Source organism: Cariama cristata, unplaced genomic scaffold (genome assembly GCF_000690535.1).
Source record: "Cariama cristata isolate BGI_N322 unplaced genomic scaffold, ASM69053v1 scaffold9279, whole genome shotgun sequence".
In the NCBI taxonomy this organism is placed as follows: domain Eukaryota; kingdom Metazoa; phylum Chordata; class Aves; order Cariamiformes; family Cariamidae; genus Cariama; species Cariama cristata.
In genome coordinates this window covers 64,822-86,866 of record NW_009637395.1, presented here as the reverse complement: position 1 = coordinate 86,866, position 22,045 = coordinate 64,822, and the positions used below count along the sequence as shown (strand labels likewise).

Below are 22,045 nucleotides of genomic sequence, written 5' to 3'. Positions count from 1 at the left end.
TCCACCACAGAAATACAAGAAAGAAAAACACATATAAATTTAAGACATTTTACTGTACACCCTTAAACCGGTAGATATTCAGGATATATACAACACATATACAATACACAGTCTCCCTTTACTGTAGTGGTCTGGCTACTAGTTGTGCTTTTCTCCCAATTTAGGAAGTTTAACGTTGCCTAGTTCCATAAAAGTTTTCATGAAACATATGACTTCCTGACAGCAAACAGCTCAAAAATTAGTGCATTCAATATGTAAGCCTTATATTCTTAACAGAGTGACAACAAACCTTAATCTTAAGGTTAAGTAGTCTTTGACTAACAATATAAAACTGAATTTCTAAGCATTAAAAAATTTCTTTATCTACAACTATCTTCAAAAAAATGGGTAAAACTTCAGCTCATATTTGAGCCAAGTCTCAGCTCAAACATCATTCTGAAGATGAATTTAGTTTGATTTTATCAGTTTTGATGGCCTTTCTCTGTTTCGGTTGAGACAAAACCAGGAAGACGACACTGGCAGAGCACCAGTTCCTTGGTGTTTCAAAGCCCAGTTAATTGGAGCGTGCTTCAATGAAAAGCCCACAGATTAGGCGCATATTCGACTCAGATCAACAAATCTGTTGTAGCTTGTCTTAAACCTTATTTATAAAAAGGTATTGTGATCATTGCCGTGTCTATACAGTATTCCCATCAGTGACTATTATTTATGTCTGCTGACCGACAATGATCTAAAACTTTCAAATCAGGTTTTGCCTGACTGATAACTGTGGGTCCATATGCTTCCAGATAGAAAAATATGCATACAGCAACAGAGGTTGCATTCAAATGTTTTGACTCATTTGAAGGCGATTACTGTGTTGCTGTATTTCCTATACATATGTACACAAAGAAACATCGGTAAAAACAGTCATCATTTCCAGACAGGTAGAAACTTTAACATGTATGAAATTACAGTCCCCAGGCTAAAATCTTCCTGCCCCCCTGGCAGAAATATTAATTCTGAGAAGATGTTCCTATCGGCTATAGTGTAACAACTCTGGAATGAAGAAATCTTGAACTTGGCACCACCAAGGTGTGGAATCTGCTGTGCTCCTGCATCAGTGTGCTGGTGCTCCCTGCGAGCCAAAAGAAGTCAAATCGGGCTGCCAAACAGGGTGACGGGAAGAACATTAATAATTGAAACTCAGCAGCTTTATCTCCTCCTTTCTCTGGTGAGGGTTGGGTTCTTCAGGGACAGCAAGCAGGACACATTCGTCACAGTACACCTGACTATTACTTACACATTGCTTAAACCTACTTTCAGTGACAATGCAACCAAAATCCCAGTTTGACAAACCTACGGTTTGTTAAAATATGACACTAACAAAAGAAATAGCGAGGAGATGAGTTCCCTCATAGCACAAGTTCTTGCTTTCTACATATAAACCAACCACACTTAAAAAAATTTGCAACATCATAAAATACAGTTCTGGTAACTGCCTTGCTCAGTAGCTGTGACTTATTCCTCCAGTTTGCAGAGCATTAGGTAGGGGGAAAAACCTCCCTACCCTCTTCCTGGGGTGGAAACGAAACACCAAGCCAAAAGCTGTACATGAAGATCATGATTTCTGGTCTTCCTCTGATGGGACGACTTCCAATAGGATTTGCAATGTCAGAGTTACCCTGTCTGCAAAGATAAAAGCATACACATGCGAAATTTTGGTGGGGATGGAGAAGGCAGAATCAGCCAGGAAAATTATCTTAGCTGCTCTACAGCCTAATTACACATACGGTTCACAGCGGTCATATATACCAGGTGCATATAACATTTAAATGTCTGATTCAAATTTTTCTTCTTTTTAACTTTGTTTTCTTTGCCTCTGATCCAAGGCTGTGCATATACAATAGTAAAGGAAGGGTATGGAGACATCGACTTGTTCAATAAATGTCTGCATGCATGTAAAGGCTATCTTAAAACAGGACTCCTCTGCACAATCACTTAATTTTAACAGAGTTGCAATGTTGAAATGAAAGTCTGAAAGACTTCAAACAAGATAATTCAGCTGTGCCAAGATCTACCTAAGCACAAAAGGAAAAAAAACCAACTTAAAATAAAAGGAAACAACGATTACAAAGCTTCATAGGTCTAAGAACATCATGCATCCAAAGCAACTTTAACGCTGTCTTTTTGTCACTCTGGACACTTCGGGTGATTCTGGTCATTTTCTTTTTAGGCTACTGATTCATAAATGGCACAGTTAATTTGCATATAGAATAGTAAAAGAGCATTCTCTTCCCACTCCTTTCACTTGTCCCTTTTTTTTAGTAACCCATTTTAAACAAGCAGAAGCTGTCATAAGAGAAAGTTGTGATTTTCCTCGGCCAGCACGACTCAGTGCAAAGCGAGGAGGGTAAAAGAGTGCAACTCACAGAAGATATGAACTGAAACTACTTTCCTGCTCTCCCGTCTCAGGCAGACTCTACCATCTTTCGCTCTTCTCTCTGGAGGTCACCAGTTCAGCACAAAGCCAGGTTCCCTCAGACTATAAACTGATGGGGTCAGAGAGGCTGAGACTCAACAGGGACTGCATTTTCCTCAGTCTCCCTCCCCTACCCGCAGCCGGGACTTCAGAGCCGGGCTGAGCGTGGTCGGGGTGAAGGGCAGGAGGAAAGCCAGCAGCGGGAAGCCAGCAGGGCTTTGCCTCTGCCATCCCACCCCTTCCAGGTTTGAGGCTGAGCAAAGGAAGAACAGACTTTCTGTCAAGCTGAGCTATGCTGTAACAGCTCTTGGAAAAGGGCACGGCAGCAGAGGGAAAGGCTGAGCATCTCGAGTGCTGGCTGTGATTTTGATATCCTGTTCGACAAACTAGAGTTACCCGCAGCAAGACCTTGCCCTCGCCGGGCGGGAGGCTGCTACCACTCTTCCATTTCCAGGCGGTAGTTTTGCTCTGTGCCGGCATGAAGCCGTGGAGCAGCAATCAGAGAAGTTGGGGTGCTTGCTTAGGTTCTTTTGGTTGCAATATACTCAGGATAAGACAGGATAAGGATGTTCCAATCTGTCTCCAGTCAGCGTCTGTATATCGTCCGCTTTGAGCAGTACCTGGAGTTACAGGACTAGCTTCACATTTGTAACAAGACAACTTAACATACCATGACCCCAACTTTGAACCCTAATTTTCCCTTTCAAGAGGGCAATTCACTGTAAATGGGTCCCAGGGGACAACCTTTATAAAAAACTGAGACCTGGTATCTACCTAAGCACCACACAAAGCTTCGGTGAGGAAAGCACGCAGTAATTTACTGCCTATGTATAAGACTGGACAGAAAATCTGTGACTGCAAAATGCCAAGATGATTTCCTGCAGATCCCAACATCACAAACTCAACAAAGAGAAGCAAACCGATCACATAACACTATGTTCTGAGTGAGCAAGTGTCATCCTCTGGTGTTTGTAAATAACCCTGAAAGAGACATTTTGTTATATAAACAGATCTCTTCTCCAGCATGGGCTCAGGCTATGAAGAAAGCAGTATTCAACTTTTAAGCTCCTCGCAACTCACTGGAAAGAAATAGATGTTTTAAATGAGAGTCTAAGGTTGGGTTTTCAACTGAGGAAGACCAAACAGAAGTGTTCTTGTGCTGGTGCTGCATCCTTTCACACACCGATCTGCTTTGTAGGATTTGCTAGGCTTGACTTTTTTCACTTTCACATTAGTTCTACAAAAAGCAAGAAAGCAGAGGTCAAATGAAGCCTGTACTAGCTGAAAATGATTTGTCTCAGCACATCTGGTGCTACAGCAAAATTTCTCTGGCAGAGAAGAGAACAGAGTGTTATTCCTTCCCCTGGACCCTGTTAACCCCACAAATGGTGAAGTTACCTTTCGTCCAACACAGTCATTTTGTAAGGAGAATGGGCAATGTAAATGCCATTAAGGACAGTCAAAACGTACACAACAAAGACGTTCAGCCTTGGAGACGATTTCTTGGGTTATCCATTTGAGGGCTCTGCTATTGTAACCAGCTTCAAACCCCTTTCATAAACGTACTCATCTTCAGGCCGAGTCTTTTATCCCACCATTCATTCTGGCTGTTCAACATCCCTCTCCTCTGATCCGTACAAAATCTATTCCGAATATCCAGTCTAATCTTACATGGGGCTGGTCTATACCCAGGTGTTTCTGTACCACTGCTGTCCTTTAAGTAAAGAGCACATGTTCCAGGTAGGGTTTACGAGCAGCAGTCACCTCTCATCTCCAAAGCACGTCTGGGTAGCTGAGCAAGTCAAGTTCCCCAACAAGGTGACTTTGCAAGTGGGCCAAGAGAGCCCGACAGCACCCTGTTCGTGGGCTGAGCTGCGCGATGACACAGCCTAGGAACAGTCTTGTTGGCACGGTGCTGTCTTCAGACCAACAGGCTGTGACCCCCGTGGTACTGCACAAAATGCTTTGCTGAAGTCTAAGTAGATTGGATCTATCACATTCTCCTTTGTCTAGAAAAAAATCAGTTATCTTCTCAAAGAAATCTACTCAAGTAATCTGGCAAAAATCTACCTCTTCAATGACAATCCCACTTTTTCATGTTGTCCTTTACCTCGTGTCTGGGATTGCTCTTTCATGCCTATGTACACCTAATGCATATCGTTTCAAGGTTAGAACATCAAGTTTGTAGCTGCTCAGTGACTTGACTTTTCTATGTCTCACAGAGGTACCTTAAGCGAATTTATCCTCATTCAATGCCTTTGAAAAATGCTTTCAGGCTTTATAATGGAGCTCCCTTAACACTCACAAAATAATGCCAGTTTAATGACTCCACACAGAAGGTTTATTGCTCCTTCTGAGAGGAGAAAAAAATATTTCTTTTTATTTAACAAGTAAATCTCCACTCTGCTCCACCCCAAAACTGTTCAGTATTAGTTTTCCACCATTACTGTTGCTTTTTTGGGAATAATAATTGCAAAGCAAACAAGCTGTTTCACCTACTGACTGGCATCCTCTGCTTTCCCCTCTGAGCCAGTACACTGTGTCGGTCCGTAGGTATTACACAGCTACCAGGCCTTCTTTCTAGGACAAGAATTTTGTGTTATCTGAAAAGCTAGAAGATTCACCTTCATTGTCACAGCTGGCAGAAAAAAGCTTCACATCCACCCAGTCTACCTTAAAGAGAATATTTTTTTTTTCCTCTCACCCAAGTAATGTAGTTCAACACTGGCATCCTGTGGCCAGAGACTCAAGTAACTGTATTCCAAAACCTCTGAGACTTCACAAAAAATGCCAAAAATCTCCTGGGTTTGATAAGGGAAAATTTCCTAATCCCTAAATGCCGTAGCTGAGAAATTATAAACAAACAACCCCCCAACTCTTTAATAGACTGTCCTTTTGCATACGACTGTTTTCATTTGCACTGGAGCTTTCTACCCATTCCCAAGACATTGCAAGTAATTTATAACTTTATGGATATAAAATTAAGATGACCAGAGCATGCTAGCCTTAAAGTAACATCTTTTTCTGTAAACATTTTCTACCCTATTGTCTATGGACTTCCCAGCATGAATTGAGATGGAAATTCATAGATCCTACCTCAGATAGGATATAACTATATAACCTGTATTTCTACAGAGAAAACACAAGTAAAAGGTTATAGCATAATAACATACATATGAAACACCCATTCTTTTATTGTGAGCAGCTCATTTTAAATCATCCCTTAAGACTGAAGCACAGAAGAGAATATGCATTTTTGATTTACCACTGATGCAAATAAACTATTTTTAGCTGAAAACTTTCATGGGTGGAGTTTTTCTTTGGCATCAGAAGAGATTTTCTTTCAGTTTTAACAAATTAGCCATCATTCCTCAAATATTTTGCCTATATTCTTGCTTCATATTTTGAAAATTACCTCCATTTTGGAAACCTACCTTGCCGAGTAATAAAAAAGGGAAGAATGAGGAACTGTAATAAATGACACTGACTTCTTTCTAATCAAAATGCTCCAAATATCCCTTCTCCAACACATCAGAACTTCCACAAATGCTTTCAAAAACTTTCAGAAATAGTATAAAAATGATTCTCAGTGTATTTCAGGTGTGAAATACTACAGTCAAGTCATGCAGAAGTTGTTTTTCATGAAGCACAGAAATAATTTCCACAGAGATGTGTCAGGCACGGTATATTTTGCTATCATTTTGTCAGGAGCCACCGCTAAGGACAATATCCCCACACCAAGCCTGCCTGAGCCTGTCCCACTCCACTTACTCCTCAGTGGTCCACAGACACATGGTCTCAGCAGGGAGCACCAAGCCCATCCTGTCATCACCACTGTGGTGTTTAAGTTTCCAAACCGATTCTCCTAGGAGTGTAATACTGTCTCTGTTAGCGTAGGCTAATGGCCAGGGAAGGGAGATGGGTGATTTAAAAGGAATCAGGTGTCTGCAGGGGAGGGAGGGGAGAAGGGGACAGGGAGAGGCATCCAGCCATTTAAAGTCAACCGCTATTTGAAGAACAGGCTTGCTGTAAACGTATCTTGTTAGTTAGCGGACACTGATTGTAACCGGCAGAGCAACACCATAGCACACATAGCCGAAAAGAAACTTGCGTTGTCATTGCCAGCTCAGAGCAGCCGAGAGGATCGATCGGAAGGATCTCACAACATGGGGAGCCCTGAGAAATTCCCAGAGTAGGATGAAGGAGAGAAGTCCCACTGGGACTTACCTAGGAGGTTTCTGAACCACTTTGGCTTCTTGTCCCATACAATAAAGAGGTAGTAGGCAGGAACTCCAGTCAGGGTTATTGCAAATCCAATCCCTGTATTCACCGGATCAGAGTAAAGTGACAGTGCAACCATGAAAAGGCAGGTGAAGGAAAACAATGCTGGAATAAATAGAGGCACCTGAAACCACACAAAGAACCGTTGCTTTACATTGACCTTGTTATTGAATGACTATGGCATTTAATGTTCCATGAAACGTAAATTGGATAAAACCCAGCAGTACAGGATAGTTCTGAGAAATATGGGTATCTAGAACACGCATACTAAATGTCAGTGACTGCAGAAACCAAGCTATGCAGAGTGCTGTGCAGTGAGTACCATAGAAGTCTTTTAATTACACACTAAAACACTACAGTGTTTTACGTCCTTTAAAATGTAAGGGCTGTAAATAAGTTACATTGCAGAAGTCCTTTCTCTAATCCCCCAGTAGATAAGTAAGCAGCTCTAACTGCACTAAAGATTTCCTCTTTGATAATTACCTATTAGAAAACATTTTAAAACACAACCAGGAGCTCAAGTCACCTTTTAAAACTATTAAGAACATATTGATTTTCTTCCTAAGGTAAAATCAAAATCTAGCAGGAAGAGAGCAAATTAAACACCAATTTGACTAGTGATAAAGATATTTGATAGCATTATGCAACTGATAGCTACTGAAAAAGCACTTTCTGACTGTATGACTGATAGCATTATCAGTGTCACTGTTGAAAGTACAAAAAATAACAATATAAAATTAATTCTCTCAATTTTCAAGAGCATCACTACAATCACTATGTTAGCATCTCTCTGAAGGAAATGCCTACAGGCATGACTTGTGAGATGTTTGGTGTAACAGAGAATTGCAGAATTCCTTAGAGATTATTCTCTTCCTTTCATGCCTTGAAGCACTACTGTTCCTCTTTTGTGCACTGTCAAAGCTGCTTTTTTTTTTTTTTTTTTGAATCAAAGCAAAATAGGTTGTGCTGTTGACCTTCTTATTTACAGATATACCTACAAGAATGCAACAGTGCACATTCTTAGTTCTTCACAAAATAGGCTTCTTGGTAATATATAAATAGGGATAGATTCCTCCATTTTTTTTTCATAATGGACATTATCCTCCTGGATACACAATGGGACAACTTACTTTGTAAGACGTTACTTAAAATCAGCAAGAATAGCAGCAGAACCAAGGCCAAAACAGCTACTGTTCAATGGGCCAGGCAATTAGCATTTTCTTTCTGGGTTCACAATAACTGTGTCTGCAAATCCATTGCAAGTCCCAAACATCATAAGAATAGCACTAATAACTTATTTGTACATCAAATTGGTATATTTGATATTGAATAGACAATTAAATAAATGTTTAATATTAATGCTTATGCTTGACATGAAGTCTGGTGGCAAAATTTTTCAGGCCTTTATCAAAGGAGACATTAAATAGAGGATGCGCTGAAAATCAGGTTGGCACACGTAACCTGAACATTTGCAGTTTGAACCCTGTGTGACTACACAGGACTAGAGGTATTTTCACACAGCTTGCAACACGCTGCCTCAATGCGACAGAAAGGCAAAACTGAGCAAACATCTTCACTTTGGCACAGCAGCTTCAGTCACTGCCCCCCAAGCACCAGGGAATAGGCAAGAATGAGCTTTCAGAAGGGAACACAGCTGGCATAGCGCTGGGGAGCTTGCAGGAAAACACTCGGAGACCCTTCACTGCCGAAGACTATTTTCTTTTAACTCTGTTTTTCTCAAAAAACAGATTAGCTTTCTACATTAGAAAATGCTCCTTTACTGTCTGACTACACGATGGATAGGAGGGAGAAGTATTCATGTAAAACAGTAGAGAGCGGAGGTTACCTTGAAAGGACGAGGCATATCAGGACGTTTATATCGGAGATAAATCAACCCAGCAACTACTAGTCCAATAAAAAGCCACCTGGCAAAACTGAGGAAATTCAGGAGGCTGTAGAGATCCCCGTTGAATAACATTATCATTGTGAGAGGATGCTGCAAAAGAAATTCAGAGCATAAGAGGGGTTTAGTGGATTGCTCTCTATTATTTTACAGCAGTAATGTCAAATTTTTCCATGGGGACAAGCAGCACAGCCTTTCACAGAAACACCTGAGGGCCACAGAATTCGAGCCTGCCTTTGCCATGCAATCAGGTGTGTGATCAATACATAGCTGTCCCCTGAGATCACGTTCGATCAATATATCTCTGTCCCGGCTGGCCACATGCAATCAATACATATGTGTCCCCTGTCACCCAGACAAACACACAGGCACCCAGCCCACTGCATCACCAAAATGCTTGAGCATCCTGGGCACCGTTCTCACGGGACCTGACAAATACATTAGACCACTGCAGTTTTACTTGCTCATCGTTGATGCAAATGATAAGAGCAGTTAAATTTTGGTCACATCTGATCGTATGAAAGCAGAGGTTTCTAGGTGTCTCGCAGCAGGAAAAAAAATCTTACAGTCCCCCAGGCTGCAACAGGGGAACTCGGCAAAGAGGGCATGGTAGGGGGTAGCTGCACACCATGGGATGCCAGCTGGGCACACCAGCTTGCCACCAACTTGTATGTGCAGTACGCTTTTCAGGCTCGCAGGGTGTAAGCTTATTGCACATTGGAAATGCAAACATTTCTAAGCAGAGAGAAGCATTTAGCTGTCACTCAAGCAGCTACTGTAGAGCAAAAAGGAGAGGGGACACTGGAATAAATACACTCCCTCATTAAAAAGCTGTTCTGAGATACAAGGCTTTTGTAGGGCAGGCAAAAGCTTATGTATAAACTAGCGTTGTGCCTTGGTCAGATGAGCTTATCGCCTTCTACAACTACCTGAAAGGAGGTTGTAGCAAGGCAGGGGTTGGTCTCTTCTCCCCAGTAACTAGCGATAGGACAAGACGAAACAGTCTCAAGTTGTGCCAGGGGAGGTTCAGGCTGGATATTAGGAAGAACTTCTTCACTGTAAGAGTCGTTAGGCTTTGGAATGGGCTCCCCAGGGAGGTGGTGGAGTCACCATCCCTGGAGGTGTTCAAAAAACGTTTAGACGTGGCGCTTCAAGACATGGGTTAGTGGGTTTAGCGGGCATGGTGGCATCGGGTATATGGTTGGACTTGATGATCTTTGAGGTCTCTTCCGGCCATAATGCTTCTATGACTAGTGTAGGTTACAGGGATCTACTTCAGGGTAATGCCTGGATAAAAGTAGAATATTTGTAGCTTGGATCATCTCTGCAGGGTAGTCTGCATTTCCCACGTGAGACACCCTATGACACAGTCCTTGCATTTGAGGATGAAGGAATGGATCAAATTCACCATAGCCCTTATTGTTCGGCAAGAGGGAAGATCCTGGCAGTGACAGCCTCTCTAGGGTTACAATGAGGCAACCGGTGAAATTCACTGCAGATGTGGGCTAAATCTCTATGTAAAGAAAACTTAACTTGTATTAGTTATCTAGATTCACAGCCTGCCTCTCTCCTCTTTTTTTTTTTTTTTTTAAAGCAGTGAAGACAGCATGGATTTGAACCAGAAGGATCAATATTTCAAATGTGGGTCTCTGGCTTCCAACCTCTAATGACTTACAAAGTGCTTAGTTCTTTACACACAGATATTAAGCAAACTCCTTCTCTGTAAAGGTCAAAGGAAATTTTACCACTGAATTATATCGGGCAAGATTTCTTCTATATAGACTCAGCCCCTAAAAGTTTAGAATCTCAGTTATAAGCATGACAGTGCAATAATGGGCCACAAACAGAGAAGGAGAGCTATCGAGAAAGAAAAAAAAAAAAAAAAAAGAAGGGTTACAATCACACTGCACGATTTCTTGGAGTTGCTACACACATATCTATCAAATACCAGGACATACATAAACAGACTTCTTAATTCCTAAAAATCCTTTTTCATTTAACAAGCCTCAAACACTGAGGATGCTCTTTTTCTCAGTTTATCCTCAAGAGCTCTTTCCTTTCTTACAGTGTGTAGACCTTGGCAGGAGAACTAAAACAGAAAAATGTTAAAATGCAGACTATTGATGCAGAATATATCCTGCAACTACTCTATTTGCAATAAGGCAAGAAAAAAATTTACAATCTCTGAAGGAAAGACATCTTCATATGAGAATCTGACTTTTTCAAAGGAAATCAATGCACTGGTGTAACAGGATCAGAGGAAATAGTAAAAAAGGTCTTTCAGAAAAAAAAAAGTATTAATACATTTTGTGCATTTCATTCCACAAAAAACAAAAATGCAATTGACCCAAAAGGTATGACTACTTCACCCAAAGAAATAAAATGCAAAGTAAATGCTTATGCAAAATGAATTCCATTAAAATTTTCCACCACGATCACGTTGCCTAATTTTCAAAATTCGGAAGCCTACTGTTATCATAGAATCGTTTGGTTGGAAGGGACCTTAAAGACCATCTCGTTCCAACCCCCTTGCCATGGGCAGGAACACCTTCCACCAGATCAGGTTGCTCAAAGTCCCATCCATCCTGGCCTTGGACACTTCCAGGGATGGGATTATTGATTTAATATTGAATCAACAGCTTCCCTGGGGAACCCGTTCCAGTGCCTTACCACCCTCACAGGGGAGAATTTCTTCCTAATATTTCATCTAAATCTTCCCTCTTCCAGTTTAAAGCCATTGCCCCTCATCCTGTCACTCCATGCCCTTGTCAAAAGCCCCTCCCCACCTTTCTTGTCAGCCCCTGTAGGTACTGGGAGGCTGCTCTAAGGTCTGCCCGGAGCCTTCTCTTCTCCAGGCTGAACAACCCCAACTCTCTCAGCCTGTCCTCAGAGGAGAGGTGCTCCAGCCCTCAGATGATCTTCATGGCCTCCTCTGGACTCGCCCCAACAGGTCCATGTCCTTCTTGTGCTGAGGACCCCAGAGCTGAAGGCAGTACTGCAGGAGGGTCTCACAAGAGCGGAGCTGAGGGGCAGAATCCTCTCCCTCGATGTGCTGGTCACCCTGCTTGGGATGCAGCCCAGGACACAGTTGGCTTTCTGGGCTGCCAGTGCACATCACCAGGTCATGTTGAGCTTCTCATCAACCAGCACCCCCAAGCCCTTCTCCTCAGGCTTGCTTTCAATATGCATGTGCACATATAAAATTCATCACTTCAGCTGGCACTTTAGAAATGAGTTTATAGGCATCTATAGCAAAAACTGATTTAAATTGCAGTACAAGCATCTAATCTTACTAGCGTAGACTCATAGATGCACATGCATCTTCTGCTGTGGCTGGAACTCCCCACAGATGCAGAGGCCTGTCCAGATACATTACGGTCATTGGTCCCAAAAGAGGAGCTGAACACCTACAGTTATGGAGACCGCAAGTTAAGTGAAAATCTTCCTGGCACTACACAAATTGAGGTTTGAGGTTGGTATTTCGACATTTTGTCTTAACATTTTACCGTACAAATTAGTCTGCAACGCAAACACATGGCCAACATTTAGCTCTGCCGCTATTTTAGAAGTCAGTAATAGGATTTCCACTATAATACTAGTGTTTTTCCTTAGACAATTCACAGACTATTGCCCAGGCACACGTTCTCTCATTTTTTAATCACTGCTACACTGCACTGCTGAGGGTCCCCTTTCCATTATCTTGGTGCATAATTGTTTGCATTTTTCACTACAAGGTGGTATAATGGGCCTTTGGGGTGCTCCCAGATGCTGGTGTTCAGCTGCACTTTCAGTTAAATGAATCCCTTTTTTTGTTTGTTTGTTTAACCGGAATTTGTTTCTCTGAAAGGGAACTAGCTCATCACTAGCAGGTCCGTAGAAATAAAGGGCAGTATGACATGAATTAGGTTGCAGCAATAGGCAGTCAAGTGCTACCGACAAGATAGCAAGGAGATGACAGAATAAGAACAACTCCCAAATCTCATTCCTCTTTTTACTGTCCTCTGCCCTGCCCAAAGCCCATGTACACATTAATAAATGAGACTCAAGCAGTGCCCAAATTCTGTTTGAATCCTCCGGAGCAAGCCTGTAATATGAATTCTCATGCAGGAACATTTGTTTGTATGATTTACCAAAACAATGACAGCTGGCAGAGGAGTGTGCTTGCGGACATGAATCATGGAGAGAATTTCCGGAAGGTGACCCTCGCGGGATGCAACGAAGAACATCCTGGTGGGAAATAAATGTGGACAGACTTTAAATGTGCTCATTACTGTGACTAGGCAAAGCAGCTCGTGAAAGTCACAGAGCACAGCGGCACTTCTTGGGCTTGTTTGAGCCGTTCTGAATGAAAAGATGAGCAGGAGAAGCTCATACGCGGAAATCAAAGTCATCTCTGAAGGTGTCTCCCTCCTTACCTTACACTATGATCAGTGTTTGGATTTAGTTAATATTTTCCCTCCGATTTCCCTCCTTCACATGAAACAAAGCAGCCGTTAATTAAGTGCTATGCTCAGAGGGATCCATTTCCAAACCATTCAGAGGGTTTTAACAATAAGATACTAAATTTAACAGGAACAAAGTGAGAAGAAGTCCCACACCTCGTAAACAACGTAGTCATTTTTCATTTCCTGCTAAAGGAATGACTCCTACTCTCCCTTCCCCTTGCTTCCTTACTTTCAGTGTGTATCCATGCCCTTCACCCCCAGCAATATTAGCAATGCTCACCTGGAGACTGCAAAAATGCCACCATTCATAGATCCAAAGCAGGAGAGAGCAACAAATACTGGTACAGCTAAAGAAAAGTTTCCCATTAGTCGTTCGGCAAAGGTCTGTTAGAGGAGAGAGAAACATGCCATGATTTTTCACAAAATGTGAAAGCGATTTTACTCTGTTAACAAATTATTAATGAGTATAGTAAGCTTTATTTATACCCCTTTTCTGCATCTCCCCTCACTGAAAGTTGTGCTGTGCATTTGTTACCTCTTATTCTGTGACACCAAGGCCACCGCAGCTGAGGTCTCTCACCCTTACTCCTGACTGCGCGTGGAAGATCGCCAGTTGAGGCAATGCTGCGGAGGCGGAATCAAGTCCTGACTTACATCAATTTAGACCATTATGACTCCAAAAAAGAAGACCCAGTCTGAATGGATCAAGGTCTGATCTGCATACCTAATAATTTTTTTTCCTACAGCCTTCATTTTACCCAGCTGATGCTACTCAGTGGTGTAGTCCGTCCAGTCACGCTTTGTTGTTCTAGGCTACCAGAAGAGCCTTATTTGAATTTTAGGGCACCACAGGAGACATGCACAGTTTTCTTCAGGTTTGCAAAATGTTTTGTTACAAAATCTCCCATGAGCTACAGAATTTGGTCATTTTTTAAATGGCACATCAATTGAAATAGCCACAGGTAGTGTCATAACTGGAAAGTAAATGGAAATTTTTATTTCCTCGTTGCGAGTCAGAAACCATAAATATAAAAATCAGCGTCATCACCACAATTCAGCAAGAACAATCAAAGCAGTATTTCCAAGCCAGGCTGCCTTGCAGCTCCTTCCCAAATAAACTCCGATATTCACAGCAACCCCCTTCCTAAGTACTGGGGACGCACGTCGTGCAGACAGCGTTACCGCTTCTTGCTACAAAAAATAGTTCAGAGCTCCCACTTCCACAAATATCTGTCTCTCCTGTTTCCCAGGAGTTTGGCCTACAATTTAGCACAGAATTTTTCAGGCGTGTACTTGGCTGTAAAATTTAAGTCCTTTTGACTTTGTTATATAAGGTAAATAAATACGGTCTAACATTACGTTACAAATGCTATCGATGGCCTTAAGTGCAATCCCACTCATCAGTCAAAAATCAGCCTAATTTCACTGAGATGCTAATATGTGGTGTAAAAGAGAAGCCATAGAAAAGCCTGATCGGATGTGTCCCCCCGATTTTCCTCCCCTGGAAATTAGAATATATCAACAAACACAACTGCAGCAGGGATATAGCTTTGTTATTTTTCTTCTGTAACTTACCACTGCTACAGCTTTTGAAAGCAGCAATTCCCCAGCACTGATTGTAGTGAAATAAGCCACGTTTGTTAACACATAGCCAACTGTGACGATAATCATTGAAATGCATATTGCGAGGGGTATGTTTCTGAAATACACAAGGTAGCTCATTATTTTGCAATCTGGTTGCTATTCCCTGAACATGAAACAAATAACATGAGAAGAAGCCACTAATGATGGTGAATGTACATTTGGTGATCCCAAAATACCGTAATTAGAAACTACCAGTTAAAAAAAAAAATAAAAAAATCACACATCTAAACAAAAACACCTAGACAAAGCAAATAGGTTTATAATGAAGAGGTGAGAAATCATTTGAGGGAGGAGTCCTTTGGGGACGCCAAGAAGTTGTGGTCCCCATGTTTCCCATACAAGAAGTAGGGCCCGTTTGAGCTGCCTACCCGTACCCACTTTCAAGCTGAGCCCAAGAGGAAGGCAGCAGGTATCAGTGCTCCCGCCAGCAGTACAGCAGATGACAGACGCAGGTGATCCAGCTCTCTGTTAGCAGAGCAACCACAGTGGCATCTCCAACATACCTACTGGCGCGCAAGGACTGCCCACCCGGAGGCGGTTCAACATCTTCCCCTGGATGCCAAAACGTCCGGCATGTGAAATTCTGCCCTTTCCTCCTCTGTGCAATTCTTCCCTCGCACACCTTACCATATCCCCAATTATCTCTCTCGCTATTCAGGGATATATGAGCACAGAGTATGACAGAGAAATAGGAACAGCACAAATTTGTGCTGTTAGCACAGCACGAATAGTACTGAACAGTACAAAACCCCAGACATCTTAGCTAAAAGACAGAACAATAACACACAAATAAATAACACTGAACTTTTATACAGCATGTCCTCTCTGTCAGCAAAGCAGAAAACCAGAATTATTTCTATTTTAAAGAGGAGGAACAGAGGCACAGTGAATTCATCCGAAGCCATACTGCAGGCAAATGTTTGAGTTAGGAAAAAAAAAAACAAACACAAAACAGATGCTTCAAGCGTTACTCTAGTTTCTTTCCACTTAGTATCATTGCTTGATATCACTGATATCTGCAGTGCACCAACACGAGACTCAAATCTGAAACCAGTGTTCAGTCCTTTAATTCCAACGCCGAGAGCTGCAGCTGGAAAGACGCAGTATGTGTGCTCCCCCTGAGGACAGCTGAGAGCTCCTTCTTCACGGCCAGTTCCCTCCAGCTCTCTACATTGAGATTGCTTTAGAAGAGATGGAGAGGCTGCTATACTTAGAGAACTTTGTTGTGAAGGTCACCCCATGAGGTGGGAGAAAGGAGAGACAGAAGAAGGAATTCTGGTGTCCCAGAAGAGACAGCAAGCACAGTCATAAAGGACTATTGCAACTACATCCAGGGAAAAGGTGTTTTGAAAACCAACACAAAGATCCGTTATTTTCTGATATTTTTCTCAAAGAAACACAGCTGGGTAAGAATTTAAGGATCCTCTTCACCACCAGCCCTTATTTCTCAAAGCAATCCTTGACATCAGTACGCCTGTATAGAGCTGAAAAGAAGCTCTAAACTGAGACTAAATAAATAAAGCGAGACAATATTGCTGTTGCACATCTTGCCCACCTTAGAAACCACGGTGTTAAATACTGTCGTTAACCCAGACACGGAGGTAGGCAAGAGGATCGTGCTGTATTGCAGCACCAAATCTGGGCGGACAGGATGATACTGCATTAACCCACTGCTACCTCAGGCACACACGGTCCCAGGTGAAGAAGCTGGAAGGAGAGGAGCCAGCCAGCTTGTGGGATGTGCTTGCTGATGGAGAAGGCAATGGCAAGGACCCGAGCAAACAGCCCAGAATACAAGTGCTGTGTTGCTGGGAAAACCACAAAGTTACTGACTCAAGAAATACTGCTGAAGCGTGTTGATTGTGCAAAAAATGGTTTTGTGGGTCAGGTGCCAGATATTTTGCAACCAGTTTGGTTAAGCTTCTTACCCAATCTGAGTGTAAAGTGAATTCAATCCACTTAGCATCTGATTCAAGGTAGGGATACATGGTTTCAAGGCTCCTCAAAACAGAAATTTTAATTGTATCTTCTGCATGACAGATGAATGCTTCAATCACCAAGCTATTGGATATATCAGCACTCACTCCAACCTTAAAAAAATGTTTCCAGTCAAAAATAGCAAATTTGTACTATTTTCAGAAATACCATTTGAATGACTGAAACCACATTGTTAAACTTAACAAACTATCTTTGTCCATTCTAACTTTTACTAACCACCTGATTGCTATATTCGCTTCTAATTTAAATCCCAGTTTAATTTCCTCTAAAACAAAATGGCAGTTCAAAACTAAGGGGGGGGATCATGTTTCCCTTTTCTTAGCACTGTGGGTTCTGCCTTGTTACGCTGAAGAGCACTAATCCCCTTGGATAGTGATAGCAACAACAACAAAACCTCAGGAAAAGAACAAACCCCCCCAAACAAGCCAGAACTAGTCAGCAAGCACTATTCATTAAAAAACCTGCAGATCATAACTCATGCCTGGAGCAGCACAGGGATGCTGTGACTTCTAAGCTCCCGAGTCCTCGTCTTCCGAGCGAAGCGAGCGCTCAGGTTGCATGTCCTTTTGTCTCCCGGCAGGAGCAGGCCTTCAGAGAGCTGCCGTACCTTCGCACACAGCCCCTCCGAAGGCTCCTTATTAGCCCCTGCTTTCCGTGACAGATTTAGACAAAAATGAAAGGCCAGTTTCAAGATTTCAGGGATGAGTAATATGGTACGGTTCATTTTCTCACTGACACCTCAGTTCAGATTTACATTTGGTCCTCGAATCATCTGAAAGCACAGACAGACAGGTATGAACCATATGTAAAACCACTAGGTGAGAGCTTTAATCATGTCTTTTCTATCCATCCAATTTAAGAGGCAGTTCCCAATTTGCAAGAGGATCCCATTATCAAACTCACTGCTATGAACTATAGTCACTGCACTAGAATAAAAACTGGAATGCCATTACCAATAAAGATTACCTCCTTTCCTTGGAGGGTCACTGTACCAATTTCCTTGTGTTTTAGATATGCTCCTAGACTTCCAAATCTTCTCTTCAAATCAGGAAAAATCATATCTAAGTTCTATTCTCCATTAAATTGCCTCTATCGATGCAGATTTCACCTTTTCACTTCTGCATCCTATGAATCAAACACAACATAGGGCATTAGCACATCAATAAGCCACGTTTCTGATATAATGCAAATGCACAACCGTCACACAGCTAGTTGAGTGTTTTGGACTAGAGGGAGTCAGAAAATTCAAGAAAAAACAGAAATCTTTTTCAATTTAAGATTCTGATTCATTGAAGCTAAAACTTCTGATGGGAAACCTGACCATTTCAGTACAACATTTCTTAGAAAAAAATAAAAATCTTAGAACAAACACAGAAACCTTGTCCAAGTGGTAGAGGCCTCAGAACTGCCGATGGCTTAAAAACGATAGCATTGTGTGTGCTCAGATGCAGGAGACTGTAACATTTTATTTACTGAGAGCAAGCCCAAGACTTGAACTTGCATTGAAGTGGCTACTGGTTACTCTAGGGCAGTGCTTTCCTTTTGCATTTCATCTCAGAGTGAAATCTCAACAGATTGCAAAATCAAGAAAAAAAAAATTTTTTCAAATCAGCTCTTTTTCTGAGTAGACCTTGAGGTGATGACGTTAGCCCCAAACCTATGCAATGATTTGGAAGTATCTCATGCATTACTGCCAAGACAACAGTCAAGCAGGCTGCTCCTCGGGTAGAAGGGAAAGCCGCTGCCAGGAAAGTCTTTTGCCATATTCAATTCTTCTCTCAGAATTTAAAGAAAATCCGTACCAAAAGAAAAAAAAAAATATCTGGGGAAATCTGAGTCAGGAAAATACCGATGATATAATTAAAAGGTCTTTATAAAATCAGATGAGACACAATTAGGGTAACTTCTAAGCACCTCAGCATTGATTAAAATTGAAATGAATCTCCACACATTTGAATATTTACCCATCCCTAACTACTATTCAAAGCCAAATCTTCCCCTTCTGCCCTTTGTACAAAGCACTTGCAATGAAGAACCGCAACAGCCTAAACGAAGAGCACGTCTACCTTACGCTTCCCACAAAAAGTCACTGAGGGTTCTACCATCACAGAGAAATTCAGCATTAGGAATACAGCTAATCCATCCTGTGGCCATACAGAGCTGAAATGCATTGCCAAGCTATGCTGTCTACGGCTTGGAAGCAAATTTCCTCCTTTTAGAGCCTGTAAAGGGCCCCAGAGCTAGGGCACAGGGTTCAGTTAATCGGGATATCCACTGGGTTTTGGATTTGACCTTTGGTGTTGCAGAATCGTAGATCTTCTGATAATCTGCTCTGGTACTGCTCTACCTCCTGCAAGTATTTTAGAGAGAAAAAACACAGAGCAGAGCAGGAGGGGCTGGGGGGGAAGAAAAAAGGGAAAAAAGAAAAAGAAAGCCGGAACAAGGACCTGAGGATAAGAAGAACAATGTCAATAAATCAGCCGAGGAACATTCCCAGAAGTCTACAGCTCATATCCCAGCTTAATGACAACTTTCATAACAACAAACAGCAAGCGCTAAGAGCTGTGACCACTGCGGGCTGTTCTTTCTATGGAACAACAAGCACACCGTCAAATATGCCCCACTGAGTCAGCTGAGTTCACAAGTATAAAACACATCGTCACCACATCCTTTGTTGTTTAGAGGCAACGCCAAAATAATTTCCTTGCATCCATTTCAAATCCAGGTTTTATAAATGCTCAGCCTGAGTTATCTGTTCTGGAAAAAGCTGCACCAATGGGACTCAGCTGGGAAACATAAATAAAATGGTCTAAACAAATCAGTTAATTACTGATAAAGTTAGGTGAGATCAACTACGTCTCTACCATGCTATGGAAATTGTGAAAAAAAAAAATTTAAGAAAGGAAAAAAGGAGAGAGAAAAAGTCCTAATTCCTTCATGTGGTTCCCAGGCAAGGATTTGCTTGGTTTTTGTGAGCATGAGCCTATAGATGCTTTATAGAAAATTTACCACCACAGGAGTTTCAAGATTCTTTTCGAAAGTTCCCTCATGCAATAATTTATTCACCATTTACAATCTGTTAAGCAATTTTCCAAACGAACTGTTTCCAGGTTTTGACACTCTCAAAAAATCTAATCATTCATTGCACTGTCCACAGGGCCAAAGGTTGGCAGAAGTCGTCACAAGTGCAAATTTATCTAAATAACCTGCCACTTAAAAAGTAACCAAATACAATACAGAAAGAAGCAAAAGAGCCCTGGTAATTTAATATTCCCAGGACTTCAGTGCAAGACCAGAAGACATACAGGCTTGGCTTAGCAAGTGCCGCGTTCCAGAGCCCAATCTGTATCTCTTGCCATTCCCAGGTGGTCATTCTGTGGGCTGCGGCAATCCCAAACTCCGAACAGGAAAGCGGTATGTTTTAATATAAACTTACTTATCTCATGCATGTTTTTCATGCCAAAAAGCAGTCTACAAGACAGCCCGTTACACTGAAGGGATCAAATGGTTCTCACCACATCAACGTGTGAAAAAATTACAATCTCACCCATCTGTTGGGAGAAAAGGAGGATGCAAAACTTAAAAGGAGGCCACCTCCCAGGACAGAATCAAAGCCAGGAATAGAGAAGCAAAAGGGATGGGAATCACCACAGCTTCTCCCAAATCTACCTATTTGTAAATGCTAATAGAGGTCTTGGCAACGACTGACTTTAACAACAAGCTATTATTATTTTGTTTGTTGTAGGGAAGGCTCCCCTCAGCAGAACACCGCTCCTCCTCCTCCTTCACAGCCTCCGAATACATTCCAGCCATATGTTCCAGACCGGAGCTGCTGTTTGAGGGCTTGCAGCCCAGTCACTATTAAATTATGTGACTTATCTTCATCTTCTTTTGATTGGGATTTTCCAAGGAAGAAATGGAAGAAAAAAAAAAAGGAAAGACCAGCTATTAAGCTGCGCTCTCATTTACACCACCACACACTCCCTGGATGTTACTGCTGGGGCAAGCATTAAAGGGCTCCCTTCTCCATTTCGACGCGTTGGTTCTGCAGCTCTGACATCTGCAGAGACACAGCGGCACAGCGCAGGGATAACAGAGTGAAGAATCGTGCCACAGGCTGCATTTAAAAATTGCCTTGCTTTCTATCACCTAGCAAGAGAAGAAAAGAGCTTCTGCTGCATCTAATTACGTGCTTTCTTCCTGGTGTTTTTCACTGGTTTGGATTATAATTGGTTACACTTTATAAAAGGGGTCTTCTACGACCAACTGACTTTAAAGGGTCAAAGCGTGTTACAAGTGTGCTGGGAAGGGCAGCAGATTTTATTAACTTCTCAAATGTTGTCAATACCCTTTCCAGCAGGCTTTCCTAAAAAGCGAATTAGCATAAATACTCTCTTGGCTAAAACTTAAGACCTAGGAAGGTACCAATTGCATATGGTAACACTGCTCTCCATAACATCTCCTTCTAGGCAAACCCTCCCAGCGGAAGTCCCCAGCAGACGCGGATATGTCAATAGCCCTTGAGAGACTGAGGATAACTGTGACACTCACAAGGCGATTTGCTTTATTTTAATAGAGATTTAAACCTGGCTGCGGTCACACCGTGTACCAACTCAGGTTGGCAAGCCAGATCTCACCAGAGTGCTGTATTCATTTACGTCATGGCCCAAGCCCTAACTTGTCAAGCCCATGCCTTTTATGAAACATCTCTATTTGAAGAGCAGAATGGATTCCTCAAACTTGGACTAGCAGCTAGAGGGACCTCTCATGTTCAAGCAGGATCCTGAATCTTTTCGTATGGAGTGGATAGCGTTCCTGGCATTCCCAAGGAAACCTAAGTCAACACAGCAGATATTAAAGATGACAGCTAAATCCACAAAGGACTTTTGAGGTTACAACACAAAATATTAGTCACGCTGTCTCTGCTTAGCCATGCACATTTCTTGTACAGCAAACACATGAGCTCTGTGAGGAGCCAGAAAGCGAGCACGAGGGGCAGTACACAGATCTGCTGAAACAATAGGAAACGCAAGTAAAATGGGGGCTTGATTTTTTAAAATCTCTCTTTAAGAAATGGAACACAGACTTGAAACATAAGATATAAATCATCCCCTGTGACTTCTCAGTCAACTCTTTGATAAACCATTTCCATATGTCCATCAAGAGCCAGTATTCAACACCTTTACATTACCTCATTTGCAAAGTTACTGTACAAAGTTTATGACCGCTTCCAAAAGACATATGAATAATCATACCTGCCTTTTATTTTGCACTGACCCCAAGTCACACCCCTCCCGAGGACCTAAAGGTCCC

The 22,045-nt window shown here is 42.0% G+C and overlaps 1 protein-coding gene across 1 annotated transcript in view; it reads right to left on the bottom strand.

Annotated features, from left to right (window-relative positions):
- Positions 1-1,600: 1,600 nt before the first annotated feature.
- The window catches only part of SLC7A11 (solute carrier family 7 (anionic amino acid transporter light chain, xc- system), member 11), a 59,424-nt gene continuing 38,979 nt past the window's right edge, over positions 1,601-22,045 (bottom strand). The window contains 6 exon segments of the mRNA XM_009708311.1: positions 1,601-1,668; positions 6,689-6,866; positions 8,589-8,738; positions 12,776-12,872; positions 13,371-13,474; positions 14,666-14,789. Of these exon segments, the coding sequence (XP_009706613.1) occupies positions 1,601-1,668; positions 6,689-6,866; positions 8,589-8,738; positions 12,776-12,872; positions 13,371-13,474; positions 14,666-14,789 (721 nt within the window).